General features: G+C 44.5%; 1 protein-coding gene and 1 pseudogene across 3 annotated transcripts in view; one reads left to right on the forward strand and one right to left on the reverse strand.

The window, feature by feature from the left end:
• Nucleotides 1-15,796, forward strand: part of C25H16orf62 (chromosome 25 C16orf62 homolog) — a 139,699-nt gene that overhangs the window by 13,574 nt on the left and 110,329 nt on the right. For all 3 annotated transcript variants that reach the window (XM_005697540.3, XM_013974867.2, XM_013974868.2), the window contains exons 3-6: nucleotides 3,420-3,587; nucleotides 7,378-7,500; nucleotides 10,091-10,115; nucleotides 13,320-13,396. In XM_005697540.3, coding sequence (XP_005697597.1) covers nucleotides 3,420-3,587; nucleotides 7,378-7,500; nucleotides 10,091-10,115; nucleotides 13,320-13,396 — 393 coding nt within the window. The remainder of the gene's footprint in view (nucleotides 1-3,419; nucleotides 3,588-7,377; nucleotides 7,501-10,090; nucleotides 10,116-13,319; nucleotides 13,397-15,796) is intronic.
• On the reverse strand, nucleotides 1,246-2,129 carry LOC108633839 (annotated as a pseudogene).

The following is a 15,796-nucleotide window of genomic DNA, read 5'->3' on the forward strand; positions in this document are numbered from 1 at the left end:
TAGGGCTACATTCATTCCCAAAGAAGATCGGGACTGTTGAGCCTGGGAGATGGAGGAATGGATGCCAGGCAGGCAGGAACAATAAACATGCCCCAGTGGAGGCACTTCACCTGACTCCCTGCAGTTAGTGTCAGACCACAGGTTTAGGGCAGGGCCTTCAACCTAGCTTCAGACTCCAGCAGCAAATTTGGGGGTCCCTACGCCACCCACACTTCTGATCAACTGGCTCCAAATCCATGGTTTCTGGAGACCTCCATTTTTTTTTATGAGTCAACTTTTCATTTCCCTGACCAGTACTTCCAGTTGTGTGTCTGATGCTGTGTTTAAAATCTTCAGAGGGCCCCAAAACAGCATTCAGGCTTCCTATATCCAGAGACAGGGACCCAGAGGCAAAAATGGACCAGAGGCAAAAATGGACCAGAGGCTCCAGGCTGTTTTCAGGCAGGACAGTGGCAGACATTCCTGAGCAAGTCTGTGTCAGCTTTGAACTGAAATGCCTTTAAGCTCTCCATCCCGAAAGTCTTCTGTGGCATCTGTGACAGAAATACACTCATCCTCATATGCACAGCTCCGTGGGGGTGGGGGCGAGGTGGGGGCATTACATCAGTACCGGCCAGACTTCTTTTTCAGCCGGAAACTGGACTTCTGGTTGAATTTAATAACAAGAAGACGCACAAAACTGTGGTGAGTGTCCTGGCTCTTCCTCAAGCTAGAGCTCAGTGTGAATGGAAGCACTACTCACGATAAAGGCGAGTTAGACTCTATTAAAAAAAAAATAAAGTTGCTGCTGTCTCTGTGAGCTGCTTCTAGGAATCCAGGGATGCCGCATCTTATTCCTCATCCAGACGTGGCCAGTTCCTCAGGCAGAGCTACATGGGAAGCGTAAAAACCTTTTGTTAACTTTTGAGGGATATAGATTTTATTTTTTTTAATTTACTTATTTAGTTAGCTGTACTGGGTCTTAGTTTCGGCATATCGGATCTTTTATCTTTAGTTGCAGCATGTGGAATCTAGTTCCCTGACTAGGGATCGAACCCCAGGCCCCTTGCATTGGAAGCATGGAGACCTCGCCACTGGACCACCAGGGAAGTCCCTATAGGAAGGATTTTTTATTCCCCCCACCAGCAAAAATTATGTATCCACACACACACTCAGACACATACATATCCATGTTCAAGGAAGGTTTTCTTACATGAGTTCAGGACTCCAGAATCTGGCTTCCTCCAGGCCGAGAGACACTGCCTATTAACTGCACAGATCTGATAAACTAACATATTGTATATGGCTCCTCACAACTGAGAGGGCAGGGGCAAAGAGAGTGGATACTTCTGGGGGATTTGCTTTTTGTCTCAAATCCAGTCTGCTCAGCAACACTCCAGGCTCTGGGAGAGGTTCTGTGGGTGTGAGATGGTGGATGACCTGATGGTCCCAGCTCACTGTGATTGAGTGGGGACCAAGTAGCATCTCTCACAAAGTCTCTGTGGATTTGGCTTCTAAACACTCTGGCAAGGCCTCAGTCCACAGCGAGTGAGCAGTGCTCACTGAAAAGCTAGGAAGGAGAACCAAGTGGGGAGAATACCAGCCCAGTGACACCCTGGGAGTGCGCAGCTAGCTGAGGGCACAGCTCACACTCTTGCTGTCCACATGGGAGACAGTCCCATTCTCAGCACTGAAGACAACTTCCTTCTGCTGAGGGGGCCCAGCCAGCGAGGTAGGAAGGTAGCCGGAGGCACTGCAGTCCTTCTGTGATGCTGGCTTGAGACAGCTGGTATCCCACAGTAAAATTCCATTGTCCTCACCACCTGGAAGAATCCTTGTGGGGAGAGGCAGCAGCGCAGGTGACCTGCTCAGAGTGAGCTCAGAATGAATTCAAAACCTTGGTGCAGAAGTCTTTTCTACTGTGGACTTTTCTGCTGTGTGCTAGAACTCAGGTCACTGCCTGTAGACACAGTGTCATCGCTCTCACACTTGCAGAACTTCCTGACAGTAAGTGTCTCCTTCTCATCCAGCTCCTCTAGTTCAGCAGCGCCGGAATCGGAAGCCACTAGGATACCTCTGTCCTGTACCCAAGTGAGGTCAGCCTCCCCAGCCTCCGTCTGGGGGTTGGGGGGTGAGGTTTCCTTCCTCATCTCTACAATTCCAACTCCAGCCTAGAGTCAGACTGGATGCCCATTGGAGATTCAGCCCCGTGTCCCTCAGGTTTGATAATTTTCTAGAACACCACACAGAACCGGGGCAAGTGCAGCACTTAGGCTTACAGTTTTGTTATAAAAGATGCACATGAGGACCAGCCAAATATAGGGCAAGGTCTGACAGGGTCCCAAACACAGAGCTTCCGTGCCTTCTGCCTGTGGAGTCAGGGTCCATCACCTCCCAGCACATCATCTGTTTGACTGGGAAGCTCCACTGAGCTTTGGTGTCCAAACTTTCTGCTGGGGTTTTGTTTACATAGGCATGATTGGCTGATTCCTTGGCCACATGATCGAACTTTATCTCCAGCTTCCCCCAGCCCCACTGAAGTGAGGCTCTTATCACCTGGCTGAAAGTCTTGACCCTCTAATCACATGTTTGGTCTTTCTCATGCCCCCATGTAGCATCTTCTCATTAGCATAAACTCAGCTGTGATCGAGAGGCTCATGAGTGAATGATGCTCCAAGGACAAGGAATCTCCTTTTCAGGAACCAGGGACAGAGGCCAGTCAAATTCTCATTGCATCCTGTGTTGTCTTTCTGAAGATTGGTTCTGGGTTTTCATAGCTTCCTTTTGAAAAGGAGTGGAACCTAACTAGCCCTCCTTAATGCTGACTCAATTTTCAGCAGACAAACTCTGGTTGGATCTTCTTGGCTCAGACCCTGGTCGGTCCTCTGAAGTTGGGGAGGGATGGAGGCCAGTGGAGCAAAAACATGTCCTTCAGCACATACACCGTTCTCCTAAAAGGGAGGAGCTGGGCACTCACTGCTTTGTGATGATGAGATGGCCGTGCAAAGGCCCTGATGCTGGGATCTCTCATATTCTGGTTCATTACCCTACCGGGACCATTGCTGCAAATGTAAATGTAAATGGTGATGCAGTGGGTCTGGGGTGGGGCTTGGGAGTCTGCATATTTATAAGCCACCAGGTGCAATGGATGCTGCTTGTCCAGAGACCACACTTTGAGTAAGAAGGCCCCGTGAAAAATCAGTTATATCATCACCTCCTAACCCACAGAGACCCCGTCTCTCCCTTCCTAATCCTAGCTTCTCAGCTTCTCTTCCTCAACAGCTGGGATTCTGAGTCATGTCAGCTTTTCACGAAAAATAAGGGTCCCTGCTGCAAAGGAATGGTCAGTCCATAATGAAACAAGGGAAAATGCATTTGAGTGTCTCATTGGGAGAAGTTATAGGAGACTTCCATTTTACCTCCACAATTTCCCCCCACAGGTCACAGAGTCAAAGACAAAGAAAGTGAGCCGGAAGGGAAGCACTTCTTCCACATCCTCTTCATCCTCCAGCTCCGTGGTGGACCCGCTGAGCAGCGTCCTGGATGGGACCGACCCCCTCTCCATGTTCGCAGCCTCTGCTGACCCTGCAACCCTGGCGGCTGCCATGGTAATGCTGTCAGCTGGATTGGTCCTGTGGGTGCCAGGATGGGGGTTTTCATTGAACAAGTAACGTGCAGCAGAGTCTGATGGTACTGCTGCTGAGAGGCCAGAGTAGATCCTGGAAACTACTGCAGCTGCCTTTTTTTTTTTAAGCGTTTAAAATTTTTTCATTTCACTCTTTTTATGTTCTTTCCTTTGGATTTTATGTAATTAATTACTTAAGTAATTCGCTAATTTTTCATTTAAAAAATCAAATATTATCAGTGAAGTCAGCCCATCCTCACTCTGTTCTCCACTCTGGAGGTCAGCGGTATTACCAGTGTGAATGCATATCATTTAACTTTTTGTTTGTATTTTCATAGATATCTATGACAATAGTTTCTGAGCATTTACATACATACTCATATATAAATAATAGCAACAGCAGTAATAACAGTATCGGCTAACAGCATGGCCGGAGTTTTACAGTAAATTCCAAGTTTAGTTCCCATGCTGCTTTGTGCAAGAGATATTATAAGCCTCATTTAAAGAGGACCACACAGAGGAACAAATAAGTCACATCCAAGCTAGAATTCAAGTCCTGGCCTGACTTCAGCATCATTCTTTGCTGGCATTGCATACATCTGTTTACTTTCTTTTTCTTTTTTAACATATATACAGTTTTTTTTTAACTTGACCATACGTCTTAGAGAACTTTCTATATTAGTACTTATAGAATAACTTTCTTATTTTGAATCCTGCATTGTATCATAAGGAACAGGACATGCTTTAATTTGCCATGGTGGACACATAGACTGTGTGCATGTGGTGTTTGGTGGTATAGGCAGTGGTGCATTGGTTCCTGAACGTACATAGATCTCGGTGCCCACGCACAAGGGTTTCTATAGGGTATCTTGTTAGGAGTTCATTACTGGGTTAAGGTAATGTGCATGTAAGATTTTGATGGCTACTGCTAGGTTGTTCTCCAGAAAAGCCTTACCAGTTTACACTTTCATTAGCATAGCAGTATTTTGGAGTGCCTGTCCCCTGCATCCTTGCCAACTAGGATAATTATGAGTCATTGAAAACCTTTTTTTTAAATCTTTGGCCACACCTCGTGGCATGTGGAACTTCCCTGACCAGGGATCAAACCTGCACCTTCTGCCCTGGAAATGTGGAGTCCTAACCCCTGGACCACCTGCAAAGTCCTAAATCTTGCCATTCTGATTGTTGAAAAATAATCTCTTTTACTTTGCCTTTCCTTCATTCTTAATGAGTTTGAGCATCTTTTGATAGGTTTGTTGGCCTTTTGTGGTGAATTGGCTTGAAAATTTTTTATCATAGTAAACCTTTAGACATATCTAATGTCAGTTCAGTTCAGTTGCTCAGTCGTGTCCAACTCTTTGTGACCCCATGGACTGCAGCACGCCAGGCTTCTCTGTCCTACACCAACTCTTGGAGCTTGCTTAAACTCATGTCTATCAAGTCAGGGATGCCATCCAATCATCTCATTCTCTGTGGTCCCCTTCTCCTCCTGCCTTCAATCTTTCCCAGCATCAGGGTCTTTTCAAATGAGTCAGTTCTACCCATCATGTAGTCAAAGTATTGGAGTTTCAGCTTCAGCAGCAGTCCTCCCAATGAATATTCAGGACTGATTTCCTTTAGGATTGACTGGTTGGATCTGCTTGCAGTCCAAGGGATTCTCAAGAGTTTTCTCCAACAACACAGTTCAAAAGCATCAATTCTTCGGGACTCAGCTCTCTTTATAGTCCAACTCTCATATCCATACATGACTACTGGGAAAACCATAGCTTTGACTGTAGGACCTTTGTTGACAAAGTAATGCCTCTGCTTTTTAATATGCTGTCTAGCTTGGTCATAGCTTTTCTTCCAAGGAGCAAGCTTTTTAAAATTTGATTACTGCAGTCACCATCTGTAGTGATTTTGGAGCCCCCCAAAATAAAGTCTCTCACTGTTTCCATTGTTTCCCCATGTATCTGCCATGAAGTGATGGGAGCAGATGCCACGATCTTCGTTTTCTGAATTCTGAGTTTTAAGCCAACTTTTTGACTCTCCTATTTCACTTTCATCAAGAGACTGTTTAGTTCTTCTTTGCTTTCTGCCATCAGGGTGGTGTCATCTACATATCTGAGGTTATTGATATTTCTCCCAGCAGTCTTGATTCCAGCTTGTGCTTCATCCAGCCTGGCATTTCATGTGATGCACTCTGCATATAAGTTACATCAGCAGGGTGCCAATATACAGCCTTGACATACTCCTTTCCCAATTTGGAACCAGTCTGTTGTTCCATGTCCGGTTCTAACGACTGCTTCTTGACCTGCTTACAGATTTCTCAAGAGGCAGGTCAGGTGGTCTGGAATCCCATCTCTTGAAGAATTTTTCACAATTTGTTGTGATCCACACAGTCAAAGGCTTTGACATAGTCAAGAAAGCAAAAGTAGATGTTTTTCTGGAACTCTCTTGCTTTTTTGATGATCCAACAGATGTTGGCAATTTGATCTCTGGTTCCTCTGCCTTTTCTAAATCCAGCTTGAGCATTTGGAAATTCACTGTTCATGTATTTTTGAAGCCCGACTTGAAGAATTTTGAGCATTACTTTGCTAGTGTCTGAGATGAGTGCAATTGTGTGGTAGTTTGAACATTCTTTGGCATTGCCTTTCTTTGGGATTAGAATGGAAACTGACCTTTTCCAGTCCTGTGGCCACTGCTGAGTTTTCCAAATTTGCTGGCATATTGAGTGCAGCACTTTCACAGCATCATCTTTCAGGATTTGAAATAGCTCAACTGGAATTCTATCACCTCCACTAGCTTTGTTCATTGTGATGCTTCCTAAGGCCCACTTGCTTTTGCATCCCAGGATGTCTGGCTTTAGGTGGGTGATCACACTGTTGTGATTATCTGGGTCATAAAGATCTGTTTTTTCTAGTTCTTCTGTGTACTCTTGCCACCTCTTCTTAATATCTTCTTCTTCTGTTAGGTCCATTCCATTTCTGTCCTTTATTATGCCCATCTTTGCATGAAATGTTCCCTTGGTATCTCTAATTTTCTTGAAGAGATCTCTAGTCTTTCCCATTCTGTTGTTTTCCTCTATTTCTTTGCATTGATCACTGAGGAAGGCTTTCTTATCTCTCCTTGCTGCTGTTTGGAACTTTGCATTCAATTGGGTATATCTTTCCTTTTCTCCTTTCCCTTTCCCTTCTCTTCTTTTCTCAGGTATTTGTAAGGCTTCCTCACAAATAAGGAGGTCTCCTCCTTGTAAGGCTCAGAGGATAAATGTCTGTCTACAATGTGGGAGGTTCAATCCCTGGGTTGGGAAGATCCCCTGGAGAAGGAAATGGCAGCCCGCTCTGGTACTCTTGCCTGGAAAATCCCATGGACGGAGGAGCCTGGTAGGCTACAGTCCATGGAGTCATAAAGAGTTGGACACAACTGAGCGACTTTACTTTCACTTTCTTTCCTCCTTGTAAGGATGATTATATTCTACAGTAAAGGCCTTCTGTTCATGCCTTTTTTTTTTCTTTAACCTTGTTGAGGTATAATTGACAAATAAAATTGAAATGTATTTAAAATGTCCAGTGTGATGGTTTGATACACATATACATGTGAAAATATTCCGTACATTGGGTTAACTTGTCTATCACCTCACATATTTACCCTTTTTTTCTTTATGAGAACATTTAAGTTCTACTGTCTTAGTAAATTTCAGTTATCCAGTACTGTTATCAACCCTCATCACCATGGTTACTTATACTTTTTAAAACGATTGCTGGTGAAGAGATTGTCTTGCCTTTCCTTAGGACAACTCCAGAAAGAAACGTGACAGGGATGATAACTCCATTGTAGGATCAGATTTTGAGCCTTGGGCCAGCAAACGAGGAGAAATCCTTGCCCGGTACACTACCACGGAAAAGCTCTCTATTGTAAGTACCAGTACACTTTTCTCCCAGTGTCTGCTTCAGATGTAGTAGTCATTTCTTTTTGTTGTTGTGATTCTGTGCCTGATTCCAGCATATAGGTTCCCGCCCGCTGCCCCTCACCCCACCAGCAATTCTTCAACACAGCTTGGTGTCCTGTAAATCAACTCAATTGTGATACTGGAGAAAGCATCAGATCCCACAGGTTAAGGGCTCAGCCCACATCAGATGCCAGTCAAGAGTCCATGTTGTTACTCTGCTTCTGACCAACTATCTAAAAGTCAGAGGTTCCCATGACCACCTCTTTGGGTTCACTTATTATTAATTCCCTAGTGACTCAGATGATAAAGAATCTGCCTGCAGTGCAGGAGACTCAGGTTCAATCCCTGGGTTGGGAAGATCCCCTGGAGAAGGGAATGGCAACCCACTCCAGTTTTCTTGCCTGGAGATTTCCATGGACAGAGGAGCCTGGTTAGGCTAAAGTCCCTGGAGTTTCAAAGAGTTGGGCACAACCGAGCAACTAACACTTTGGGCTCCCCTGATGGCTCAGTGGGTAAAGAATCTACCCGCAGTGCAGAAGATGCAGGAGTGGTGGGTTTGATCCCTTGGTTGGGAAGATCCCCTGGAGGAGGGACATGCCAACCCATTCTTGTATTCTTGACTGAAAAATCCCATGGACAAGAACAGCCTGGTGGGCTACCGTCCAAAGGGTCACAAAGACCCAGACACAACGGCTAAGCACACAATAATTTGTTAGAATGGCTCACAGAACTGAGAAATCAGTTGACTCACCTGATTACTGGTTTATTACTAAGAATATTAAAGGATACGAACCAGTACGAGACGAGATGCCTAGAGTGAGGTTCTGAGCAAAGGAGCCTCTGTTCACGTGGAGTTTGGTGTGCAGCATGGCAGCATACGGATGTGTTCTGGTTCACCAACCTGGAAGCTCTCTGAATCCCATCTTTCTGGGTTTCTATGGAGGCTTCATTACATGGGAGGATTCCTTAAGTTGTTGGCCACTGGTAATTGCCCCTAGTCCCTCTCTCCTCTTGGGAAATCAGGGAGGTGGCACTGAAAGGTTGCTTCCCCTGAGAAACAGCCCTCATCCTTTGGTGCTGCAAAAAAATCCACCTCATTAACATAACAAAAGATCCCTGGATTGTTCTCATCTAGGAAATTCCAAGGATTAGCAGTTTTGTGCCCTGTATCTAGACAAAGACTAAGCATGTATTTCTTATTATAAATCACAGTATCACAATTATGTTGCCTAGTTTATTTTTCAGTTGGTATGTCAGTATTAGTTGGTTTAAAACATGTTGATTGGTTGCTCAAAAAATGTGTTAAAAATCAGGTATCAGGCACAGTTCAGAAAAAGAATAGGAGTCACACAGTCCCATCTCTGGGGGAGGTGAGAGTTATCAGGGGAGGAGAGGGCCATCCTAAAGGTTAACTTCTTACTGTTGTTCAGAGAGTCCCACTGGTGGATTTTCTGCCAGGGCCAGAAGTTCACTGTTTGTTTAGAGGAAGGCCACTAGGTCAAGTTGTTGGCTCATGACCGGGGCTTACCCCGTACTCTGCAAGTTGCTCAGCTGGGGTAAGCAGGTTAATGCTTATGTACTTGAGGGCTAGCTTGTAACTGAAGCCTTCCCTAAGGCTTCATCTCTCTTCAGACTGGAAAGATGCCTGGAGGCTGGTGGTCCAGGGCTGTGTGGCACCTCTGAAGTCCTCAGGGCCCTGACTCTTTCTGTCTTGCTGCTCTGTCTTGTTTAGTGTCACCTCATGTCCAAATTGGAAGGGGAGAAGTGGGATGCACCGTCTCACATTCAAGAACACTTCCTGGAGTTCACTCCACACGTCCAGTTACATTTGTCTTGAAGGTCATCATGGGCTGTTCACAGTTCATCCATCAGAAATTGGGTCTGTGAGTAGGGAGGAAGGGGTGAACTCAGTAGCAGCTAGGAAGGTTCAAGTCCCTTCTTCCAGTCTGTACTTGTTAAAAAGAATGGTGGCAGAATTGCTGGTCTATTTAAATTTTTTTCTTACTGTTTTCTGATTGCATTGAGTTAATATAGAGCCGTGATTCTCAACCAGGAGTAATTTTACTCCCCAGGTGAAATGTGGCAATGACTGGAGACATTTTGGTTGTCACAGCCATGGGAGTGCTGCTGGTGTCTAATGTGGAGAAAACAGAGATCATGCTAAACATCCTGCAATGCACAGGACAGCCCCCCACAACAGTTTTCCACCCCTTAGCATCACTATTGCCAAGGTTATGAAACCTTGATTTATTAGAGTGCGCTGGAGGCTCTCACATGCCACCATCGTTCTCAAAATCTTGCTTCTTGTCTCGCTTTGAGAGTCTTGAATTGACTAGAAATGGGAATCTCTAGTAGTTTCTAGTGAGCTGTATCTTCTTCCTTTGAATAAATATTTCTGTTTTTCATTTGGATAAGTAAATGGCTTTATCACAAAACGATGGCTCATGTGGTCTTATTGCTACTTGGATAATAATTTATAAGTTTTTGATATAGAATCCAGTAAGTTTTAAAAAAAAATTAATAATTGTTTTTTTTTTTTTCTTTTGCCTCTGCAGAATCTTTTTATGGGATCTGAAAAAGGTGAGTTTTTGTTGTTGTTACTGTTTTGGTGGAGAATTCTCCCATTATCTTTGAAATAGCTTTCCAAAGAGAAAAAGTTTGTAGTATCCAATCCTGATGTTTAATTCAGTTGAAGCTATTATTTCCTAGGTTATATATAGACTTAGTAGAATTGAAATACATACTTAGATGATGAATGAAAGAAAAAAAGACCAAAGAGGCTACTACTAGGAGTAAAACAGAAACCTTGATTTTGGGGTTACAGGGCAGCAGTCACCCCTCTTGTATGCCTCCTCACTGGCTGGGGAATGGTTGAAATTCTCCTTTTTAGAGATTCTTTCCTTTGTTTTACATCTTTATCCCTTAACACAGATCCGCCAATAAGGGGAATCACACGTTCAGTTTTATCAGCCACTGGTCCCTGAACACAGCAGTTCTCAATTTATTCTGCCAGGAGACATTGTCTGGACCAGAGCATCTCATACTAGCTTTGCAGCAGGGTCATCTGGGGATAAATATATATTTATATATATATATATAATACATCATATATATATAAATATATGAGTGAGTGAAGTCGCTCAGTTGTGTTCCTCTCTTTGTGACCCCATAGACTGTAGCGTACCAGGCTCCTCTGTCTATGGGATTTTCCAGGCAACAGTACTGGAGTGGATTGCCATTTCCTTCTCCAGGGGATCTTCCCAACCCAGGGCTCCTGCATTGTAGACAGATGCTTTACTGTCTGAGCCATCAGGGAAGTTATATATAATACATCATATATATTATATATAAACATATATTTATATTTCATGCAAATATAGACCACTGGGTCCTACTCTGCTTATCAAAGTAATCTTGCAGAATGGATCCCAGGAATTCCATTTTTGAAGCTCCTGGGTGATTCTGAAGCCATTGACTTAGCTCCTATATCACTGGGGTGCAGAGGTGCACAGGCGTGCTGTATTGCAAATTGCTGGTATGGCAGCTACAACTCTGTGTGTTCTCTGCAGATTGAGACAGCACATTAGAAATCAAGAGACTGGGGGCACCTTTGTTATAGGCGTAACTTTAACCCCAAACCGTTAAAAAAGTAAATCATAGCATTGCATGTCTACCAGTTTGGAGGGATCAAAAAGTGACCATATCACTAGCTGGTGAGAATGTAGAGCAACAGGAACCATCATGTGACGCTGATGGGAGTCTAAAGTGACACAACCTCTGTGTGAAGCACTTCTGTGTTATCTGTTAAAATTGAAGATGGCCCAGCCTTTTTCCTTAGCAGTTCCACTATTAGAGTATACCCTAGATCAGAAAGTGGCGCGCTGTATCCTCAAGGCCACATCTGGCCCAAGTCTGGTTTAATTTTGTAAATTATGTTATATTGGAACAAAGCCATGCCAGTTTGTGTACACATTGTCTATGGCTGCTTTTGTACTCTTGTGTCATAGTTGAGAAGTTGGGGCAGAGACTGTATGGCTCACAAAACCTAAAATACTTATATATAGCCTTCTAGAGAATGCATTGTTTCAACTCTGCCCAAGTCCACGTTTCTTAAAGTGTGGTCAGTGATATCACCTGGGAGCTCATTAGATACGCAGAGCCACAGGCCCTGCTGGACCTACTGAAAATCAAAACCTGCATGTTAACACATTCTTAAGTGGTTATTGTAAAAGTTTGAGCCGCACTGCCCTGAGGAAATGCATGCATATAGGAACCAGGAGACACGCACAGAAATGTTCATAGCAGTGTTGTTCACAGGAGCCCCAAACAAGATACAACCCAAACATCTGTTGATGGTAAAATAAGAAATAATTTGTGGTGTATTCACACCATGGAAAATACTAAGCAGCAATGAAAATGAGTTAGCTGCAGTTCTGTGCAATGACGTGGGTAAACTTAATGAACTAAAGTTAGTGGTGAAGCAAGAAAATATACTATCTGGGTGGTGGCTGCAAAGGTTTAATGTTGTTATTGTTCAGTCGCTAAGTTGTGTCCAATTCTTTGCCACCCTGTGAACTGCAGCACGCTAGACTTAACCTGTCCTTTGCTGTCTCCTGGACTTTGCTCAAACTCATGTCCGCTGAGTTAGTGATGCCATGCAACCGTCTCATTCTCTGTCTTCTTCTCCTCTTAGCTTCAATCTCTCCCAGTATCAAGATCATTTCCAGTGAGTCAGTTCTTTGCATCAGGTGGCCAAAGTATTGGAGCTTCAGCTTCAGCGTCAGTCCTCCCACTGAAGGGTTGATTTCCTTTAGGACTGACTGGTTTGAACTCCTTGCTGTCCAAGGGACTCTTAACAAAGGTTTTATGGTGGTCTGCTAAAATGTACAAATATGCACGTTCTGTGATATATTTCAAAATAAAGGGGAAAGTAGAAACCAGGTCAAAAAATCAAATTATTTGGAATCTTAGTAGTTGTTAGTAATTGAATAATTGTACCATGCTCTCAACTGATCCCAGCAAATCTGTGCATTAACACCAGAGCTACGAAACCAGTGCCTTAAAAGAGTGAACTTTAGTTCCTGAGAGTGAGTTCGGTAGGCAGGAGCAAGCGGGCCTCTGGTCTAGAACAGAAACCCCCTTAAGATGGAGAAAGGGTTCTGAAATAGAAGGCTCCAGAGGATAACAGGCAGCTGGGCAGAGAACCCTGCCCTGTGACTGGCCTATGGCCTGGGTTCCTTTCCTTTTCTTCCCTCCGGTCCCTGGTGATGAGAATCGTGCTGATGGACGAGGGAAGGCGGCTGGCTCACAAGTCCTGTTTGCTTGAAGAGAGGGCTTTGAAGCCCTAGTGTTTCCACTTCTGGACAGTGGGATTGTTGTTCTGTTAGTTGTTAGTACAACAATTCTACACTGTGAGTAAAGCCTGAGAGGGCCTTTTGTTTGAGGAAAACAACTAAATGATGGATTCTTGGCATCCTTATCTGGACTGCCTTTCTTTAGGAATAAACAAATGATTTAGTGAAAAGTTTGTAAATATCAAATGTCATGGAACCCTTTTGAGGCTGGCCTGCTGTGTTCCCACGAACAGCTCCTAGGCAGAAATGTTTCTAATGAAACTTGGGTTTCGTAAGGATGTTGCTTTCAAAATCTCAGGGAGTTGTCTGTAATAAAATTGTTCCCCAGCCTCTTTATTCATGATGAAAGCGTAGAGTGACCGATGCTTTCCTTTAGGGGGATTGGTGACACAGGAAAGCCACCCATGTGACATAAATCCATTCTTTCTAGGCAAAGCTGGGACCGCCACATCTGCAATGTCGGAGAAGGTTAGGACCAGGCTGGAGGAGCTGGATGACTTTGAGGAGGTAAGCGAGTCATTTGCTGAATCCCGGGAGCAGTGATGCTTCTGGTGCTTCTGCCAAGTGAAGTCAATCTCGGTGGCTGCTCTCTGATTAATCCTCGAGCTGCGCATTGTGTTCAGGCCTCCTGAGGCACCAACCAGTCTGGGGAAAGATGCCAGCAGCGCGGTTGGCCGAGCTCGGGCTGGTTTTCCGAAGGCGTCCTTCTCACTGTGATACTTGAGCAAACCCAGGGCGTCTGGGGACAGAAGTTAACTGGGGAAGCCAACTGGAATCATCTACTGGGAAGCTGCCTTGTGTAGTGTGGCATGGACGTGCCTGCTGCAGAGGCTGCTCGCAGCTGCTCTGCTGCTGGAATCTTTCATTAGCCTGCCCGTGCTTTTAAAGAACACGGCTCCTTTGCCAACTCATAAAAATTGACGTATGAATCTAGATTTCTGGATTCTCTTGAATTCCACCTAACTGTGGGCTCACAGTCTCATGTTTAACGTGGAGGTGCACCATCCAGATTGCGTAGTTCTCCCTGGCACAGTTCACTCATAAACATTACTAGCCTGGTTCCTGGGTCGGGGTGAGACTGGTAGGTAAGAGGGCAAACTCTGGAGCCAGACCTTGGATTTGAATCCTGGCTCTACTATTCGGTAATTCTGTAATTTGGGACAAGGTGCTTAAGAACTTGAGCTCTGTGCCTCAGTTTGCTAATCTGTAAGGTGGAGCTGCTACCTAGTATCTGCCTCTTAAGAGTGAATACAGAGGATCACGTGAGTTACTGCACAAGAAGTGCTTAGACCAGCACCTAGCACATTGTACAGGCTTTGCAAGTGGTAGCTGATGTCAGCACCGTTCTGAGTCTGGAGGCCTTAGCTTGACTGCTTATTAACAGGATAGCCTTGGGCATCCATCTTACTGTTCTCATTTCCTCATCTGTAAAATGGAGATAATACAGTTGTGTGGGCTGAATGGGAATGCCTTGAAATCACAAAGGTCCATTAATAGCGGCTTCCCTGGTGGCTCAGATGGTAAAGCGTCTGCCTGCAATGCAAGAGACCTGGGTTCAATCCCTGGGTTGGGAAGATCCCCTGGAGAAGGAAATGGCAACCCACTCCAGTGTTCTTGCCTGGAAAATCCCACGGACAGAGGAACCTGATAGGTTACAGTCCATGGGGTGGCAAAGAGGCAGACACGACTGAACAACTTCACTTTCAGTTTTTCTTTCCATGTAATAGCAATTGCCATTGCTCTGTTCTACATTTTGCCTCTGGTTTCTGGGTCCTTCTAGCCCTGAGACCAGAGTTGTTAGCTGCTTAGCAGAGTCTAATAGCCAATATTTTATTTCTCAATTCAGTAATGATGTTTTGAATTAGGGTGCCTGAGAGCCCCAGTCTGCATGTCACCAGCCAACCTTGGCTGGTAGGGAAATGCCAAGGGTTTTATCAAAGCTCTGTTGTCTGTTGAGTAACTGAAACTCACTTGAACTGGTTTATGTGGAAAATAAGGACTGTTTTGAAGGGTACACTGAATGCAAGGGCACACAGGCCTGGAAGCAGGAACTGAAAAACCATCCAGAACCCCGGCAGCTGTCTTCTGCCTCTCTTGGTTCTGTGTAGCCTCCAGACTTTTCCTAGTTCTCCTTTTTTTTGTTTTTGTTTTTGTTTTTGTCTTTGTTTTTCTGCAGAATGGTTACCTGGCTTCTCCCTGCTCACAGCAGCAGATGGCATGGTTTCCAGGTTAACATGGTATATTTGTCAGGACAAGGCAAGTTTGTAAACAAATGAACCCTGATATCTCAGTGGCTTAATATAACAAAGGTTTATTTCTTCTCGCATTACTCATTCAGTGTAGGTGACAGGCATACCACCATCTCATGGTGCTGCCATCTCAACAGATGGTTCCAGGGTTGTCAACAGCAGAGCTGGAGACAGGGTCACTTCTCACTGCCTCAGCCCAGAAGGGACACATGCAGCTCGGTTCACCACCCGTTTGTCCAAACTACTCATGTGGCTCCTCCTACACCAAAGGGGCAGGGAGAATCCTATCTTACTGTTCAAGTGAACAGTTGGGATCAGTTCACATTTCCTGAACCTCCTACTTGTATTTCTTTAATAAAGAGTTGTTCCAGCAATCCTACTCCTGGGCGTGTATCTGGAGAAAACTCTTAATTCAAAAAGATACATACACCCCAGCGTTCATAGCAACACTATTTACAATATCCAAGACCAGCAAGCAATGTAAATATCCACCAACAGATGAATGGATAAAGAAAATGAGGGACATATACATAATGGCATACTACTCAGCCATAAAAAGAGTGAAATAATACCATATGCAGCAGCATGGATGGACCGAAAGGTTATCAGACTAAGTGAAGTAAGTCAGGCAGAAAAAGATAAATATCATATGATACCA

Source organism: Capra hircus, chromosome 25 (genome assembly GCF_001704415.2).
Source record: "Capra hircus breed San Clemente chromosome 25, ASM170441v1, whole genome shotgun sequence".
Lineage (NCBI taxonomy): Eukaryota > Metazoa > Chordata > Mammalia > Artiodactyla > Bovidae > Capra > Capra hircus.